At 40.2% G+C, this 6,000-nt stretch overlaps 1 protein-coding gene across 2 annotated transcripts in view; it reads left to right on the top strand.

The window, feature by feature from the left end:
* Positions 1-2,926: 2,926 nt before the first annotated feature.
* LOC125463474 (tripartite motif-containing protein 16-like protein) overlaps positions 2,927-6,000 on the top strand; it is a 20,178-nt gene continuing 17,104 nt past the window's right edge. For both annotated transcript variants that reach the window (XM_048554751.2, XM_048554752.2), the window contains exon 1: positions 2,927-3,671. In XM_048554751.2, coding sequence (XP_048410708.2) covers positions 2,934-3,671 — 738 coding nt within the window. In that variant the 5' untranslated portion in view covers positions 2,927-2,933. The remainder of the gene's footprint in view (positions 3,672-6,000) is intronic.

Here is a 6,000-nt window from a genome sequence, read left to right as displayed (position 1 = left end):
GAGGCCAATGTAATCTTTGACCAGTTGTTTCTTGACTGGTTGAATGACAACAATTTCTGGACCAGTTGTTCTCTGAATGGCCTCTCTTTCAATAGCCTTGACATAGCCTAGTTTCTCTTTATCTGTTAACTGTGGCTTGGAGCTATTTGAAGACTTTCTGCTCCCCCAAGGATTTTGAGATCAAGATATGTACACAGGTTCATAGGTGATTGTAAATCTTGCATATATTGTCAACTCTCCTATGCTTTGTGTTACGGAGATGTTTGTAGCATACCTTTATTCTAGATAGTTATGCCACATGTAGCATGTAGGTTCATCCCTGTAGGCTGCAACTTCTGTTTCTTCAACTGAGGTGTTGGATCAGATAAGACAATGATACTCATCTCTGGATCAAGCCTAAAATTAACAAAATGTACAATGGCATAAACAGATTCTGTCAAACTGGAATCTTTTGGATCATTGATTTCTTATAGTAAGGCACTGAATATCTCTTCTAATGCTAGTGGCTCATCACGTTAACATCTTTTTTCGAACAGGTATTAGGCTTTATGCTGGTGAGTCTGAGTTGTGACTGAGTCGTGCTTTTACACATCTTTGGAAGTGAGCGACTGATTTAGCAATCTCTTGACAAACCTGAGCGCTGTTTCTGCTTGTTAGTGTTCATTGTTCTACTGAACTGGCTCAAAGGTAGAAGACAGAGGGTGGTGGAGGAGGGTTGCTTTTCAGACTGGAGGCTAGTGACCAGTGCCACAAGGATCAGTGTTGGGTCCACTGGTTTTTGTCCTTTATCTGAATGATTTGGATGTGAATATAGGAGGTACAGTTAATAAGTTTGCAGATGACACTAAAATGGGAGGTATAATGGACAGCAAAGTAAGTTATCTCAGAGTACAATGGGCTCTTGATCAGATGGGCCAGTGGGACAAGGAGTGGCAGATGGAGTTAAATTTAGACAAATGTGAGGTGCTGCATTTTGGAAAGGCAAATCAGGGCAGGATTATACTTTCACTGGTAAAGTCGTGGGGAGAGTTGCTTAACAAAGAGGCCTTGGAGTGCAGGTTGATATTTCCTTGAAAGCGGCGTCACAGGCAAATAGGATAGTGAAGAGGTATTTGGTATTCTTGCCTTTATTGGTCAGTGCATTGACTACAAGCATTGGGAGGTCATATTGTAGCTGTACAGGACATTAGCTCAGCCACTTTTTGAGAATTGTGTGCAATTCTGGTCTCCCTCCTATAGGAAGGGCGTTTTGAAACTATAATGGGTTCAGAAAAAAATTTACAAGGATGTTGCCAGGATTGGAGGGTTTGAGTTGTAGAGAGAGGCTGAATAGGTTGGGGTTGTTTTGCTGGAGCATTGGAGGCTGAGGGGTGACCTTATTGGAGTTTATAAAATCATGAGGGATGTGGATTAGGTAAATAGCCAAGGTCTTTGCCCCATGGTGGGGGAAGTCCAAAACTAGAGAGCATAGGTTTAACGCGAGAGGGGTAAGATTTAAAAGGGGCCTCCAGGCAAATTTCTCATGCTGAGTGTGGTGTGTGTATGGAATGATCTGCTAGAGAAAGTGGTGGAACAATTATACCATTTAAAAGGCTTCTGGCTGGGCTTAGAGGAATATGGGCCAAATACTGGCAAGTGGAACTGGATTTACATGGGATATCTGGTTGGCATGGACAAGTTGGATCGAACAGTCTGTTTCCATGCTGTCCATATCTATGACTCAATGGTTCTATACTAACACAGAGTGTTAGTATCTACTATATGGCCTGCTTCTTGCATTGGTTTGTCAAGAGTCTTTTTAAATTGTTTAAACTTTAAAACTGATTAGAATTTGCTGATCTTCTATGATAATATTGTTCTTCTCCTCACAGAATCTATCTGTTATTCTTCCTGATTTCCATTTCTAGCAGAATTTGAACAGAGTTCAGTAATAAATCTGAATGGATTTCAAAAGAAAGTTATATTGAAGAATATAAACTTGTAGAGTTCCAGAGTTAAGTGGGGGAATGGGATTGGCTGGATTGCTCTGCAGGGAGCCCACAGAGAGAAGCTGGAGTCAGCTGGAACTATTCCCATTATTGCGGAGAAGTTTAAGAGGAAATTTACTAGTAGTGTTCTAAATCATGACAAAGTAGATTTTTGATGCTTAGCACACTTCCATTACAAGCAGATAGAGGAACATAAACACATTAATAATCATTAAAGCTTAATATTGACTAATGTCAGAATAAGGATCACTGCAAATTGGGTGAAATGAACACATTCAACATGCTGTCCAATGGACAATATTCTGTTAGCAAAGCGTGAAAGTTTACACTCAAATGGGGTTGTTTTAACCTTATTAATAAAGGTATGGTTTGCTAATGGGATACAATCAGGGGCTGTGGGCAGAGAGAGCAAGGTCAAGATTTCTAATTTATATTGTTTAATTATTGGATTTGGCCCACCTTAATACCAATGGTACAAGGTGGGCGTGTACAAGAGCAGTGATGTGGAGGGAGGGCTGCAGTTTGAGCAAGATGGAGCTCCTTCTGTTCTTGGTATGTGGATTTCCATTTGTTTACCTGCACAGAGTTTGAGTAAAGTCCAGGGTCTTTAGGTTTGAAGTATAATCTATACTTAGAGCAATTAATGTTGATGTTTTAGGAATGCAACACTGAGCATGTCCTCCATTGTTTCATTTAATCAGCTGGAGTAATAAACTGTTTGAAGCCACTGAGGAGACAGAGGGCCCACAAGCTTTGTTTCTGCAGTTCCCATTATTTCTACAGTCTACTTAGGATATTCAGAAATAGTGACTCTCTGGCTTAGATTGAACTGAACAGAAAGAGTTAACAGTTTCCAAGCATTTTGTGTGTTGCACAGATTAGGTGTGGTTCACTTTGGAATCCAGGTTTAGCTTGTTCACACAGCTGTTGGTGCTTGCTTCCTCAATGGCCGCTCCAGATTCCTCACCGCTGGGAAAACAGCTCACTTGTTCGATCTGTTTAGATTTCTTCAAATCTCCAATAACGTTAACCTCTTGTGGACATAACTTTTGTAAAGGATGCCTTGAACACTTCTGGGACATGATCCACATCCATAGCTGCCCACAATGCAAGGGAATATTTGATCCAGGTCTGCCTCTGCAGGAGAATGTCGATTTGAATGGACTGGTGGAAAAATGGAAAGAAGGTTTGACTGAATCTGAAGAGCTTGAATGCAAAGTTGGACAAGAAACTGAGGTGCTGGAACAAAGCTGTCAGTCTGAACCAAAGGCTAAATCAGAAATAGGTAAGGAATGCAAGCAAGAGCTAACTTGTAAACCAGTAGACACTGAGCGTAAGACCACAATTGAAAATGAACAAAATGATGACATTGTCACAGATCCCGATGAAGTGGCTTGTGACTCCTGCATTGATAAGAAGTTAAAAGCTGTAAAGTCCTGTCTGACCTGCATGGTGTCCTACTGTGGAAGTCACCTGAGACCTCACCTTGAAAATACAGCGTTTAAAAATCACAAACTGATTCACCCGATGAAAAACATTGAACAGGGAAAATGTTGTCTGCATGAGCAGTATCTAGAGTTCTTCTGTAAAAATGATCAGTGCTGCATCTGTATGGAGTGCACAGTGGAGAAACACGTAAATCACGAGATAATCTCTGTGGCAAGGGCGACAACTGAAAAGGAGGTCAGTATGAAATAACCAGCAGAGGAGAATGAGTTAAAAAGATAAAAATCAGGACAAGGTTACACTAAACAGTAAAGCAAAGCGGTTCAGCTGATTACAGAAAAGTTTACAGAGCTCTTTCCCTCTAAACTGACTTGCAGTGAATCATTTTTACAAACTCTTTTGACAATTTATAAAGAAAAACACTTTGTCACAGACTCAGCAATAGGTTATATTATGGTTTTGAAGAAAAATCAATTAATACTGGAGTAAATACCTACAGTGAAAATTGGAAACAAATTTGGATTAAATTTAAAAAAAAATTAAAGTATCTAAACACTGCTGCAATGAATTGTGTTGTTCCTTCTAAAAGAAATTCTATCACGATAATTTAGAAGTTGGATTGACTATGGTAAGGTTTTGCCATTTCATTCGCTTTGTTAATGCTTCTACCATTCTTATCCGTTTGTGTTGGGACATGATTTGTAATAGAAGGTATGTGCGTCTGGCACGGGTGTAATGAATACTTTTCAGTTTAGTTGGTAAAGCTTTTGACAAGATTCTGCATGGTAAACTAATTAGTAAATTCAGATCACATGGGATTCAGGGTGATCACGTAGGATTCCAACTGGATACAAAATTGGCTTTGTGGTAAAGACAGAGGGCCGTGGTGGTGAATTTTTTTTTCAGATTGGAGGCCTGTGACCAGCGGTGTTCCATGGGAATCAGTACAGGGTCCACTTTGTTTGTCATTTATATAAGTGAGTTAGATGAGAACATAGGAAACATGGTTAGTAACTTTGCAGATGACACCAAAACTGGTGGTACAGTGGACAGCAAAGAAGGTTATCTGAGGTTACAAAAAGATATTGTTCAATTGGGTCAATGGGCTGAGGCATGGCAGATGGAGTTTAATTTGGATGAATGTGAGTATCGGATTTTGGCAATAGAAACAAGGACAGGACTTCTATGGGTAATGCTAGGGTCCTGGTTACTGTTGTAGAGCAGAGGGATTCAGGTACATAATTCTTTGCAATTTGTTTCACAGGTAGACAGTTCAGTTAGGAAGGCATTTAGCAAGCTTAACTTTATTGCTTAGAACTTTGAGAATTGGAGTTGGGTCGTCATGCTGAGGTCGTACAGAACATTGGTGAAGCCTGCTCTGGAGAACTGTGTGCAAATCTGTGATAATGGGAACTGTGGATGCTATAGAATCCAAGATAACAAAGTGCGGAGCTGGATGAACACAGCAGGCCAAGCAGCATCTCAGGAGCACAAAAGCTGACGTTTCGGGCTTAGACCCTCTGAAGAAGGGTCTAGGCCCGAAACGTCAGCTTTTGTGCTCCTGAGATGCTGCTGGCCTGCTGTGTTCATCCAGTTCCACACTTTGTTATCTTGTGTGCAAATCTGATTGCTCTGTTATAGGAAGAATATTATTAAACCAGAAAGGGTTCAGGAAAGATTTGCCGGGATGTTGCTGGGAATGGAGGGTTTGAAGTTAAAAAAAAGACTGGAAAGACTGGGACATTTTTCACTGGGGCATAAGAGGTTGAGGGGTGACCTTATTGAAGTTTATAAAATCACGAGAGATGTTGATAAGATGAATGACAAGGGCCTTTTTCACAGGCTGGGTAAGTTCAAAACTAAGGGGCATATTTTTAAGGTGAGAGGAGAAAGATTTATATAGGACGTTTTACACAGAGAGTGGTTCATATGTGGAATGAACTGCCAGAGAAATTAGTGGACGTGGATACAGGTACAACATTTAAGATACATTTGGATAAGTATCTGAATAAGACAGCTTTGGAGAGATATGGGCCAAATGCAGACAGGTGGGACTAGTTTAGTTTGGGAACATGGTTGGCATGGACTAGTTAGACTGAAGGGTCTGTTTCTATGCTGTATTACTGTATAAGTCCAGTGAGGAGATAGAAATGGTTCCCCTATATGGATATGTCAGCACGTTCTGTTTTCCATCTTTCAGATGAGATGTTATACATCGTGGGAGTTTATGACCTGATGGCACCCCTTTGAAAATAACAGGGGAGATCTCAGCATGTGCTGCGCAATATTCATCACAATTTGTTGTCTGAACATTGTTGGATTTTGCAGTGTGCCACATTGGTCATAATATATCTCATGTTACCTCACAAAATGTATTTTATTAACATCCTGAGGCCATGACAAATGCTTTACAAATAACAATTAGTTATTTATTTCCTTCATTAATGGAGGTAACAATGTGTCTGATTAATACTGTGGGGAATGTTGTGTCTTCTGGTACTTCATCTAAGCATCTATTCTTCAGCATTATCTTTGGTGACATATAGTCCTGAGTTTCTGCCTTTGA

The sequence above is a fragment of the Stegostoma tigrinum genome, chromosome 22 (genome assembly GCF_030684315.1).
Source record: "Stegostoma tigrinum isolate sSteTig4 chromosome 22, sSteTig4.hap1, whole genome shotgun sequence".
NCBI classification, from domain to species: domain Eukaryota; kingdom Metazoa; phylum Chordata; class Chondrichthyes; order Orectolobiformes; family Stegostomatidae; genus Stegostoma; species Stegostoma tigrinum.
Note: the sequence above shows the minus strand (reverse complement) of the source record. Positions and strands in the feature narration are given on the sequence as shown.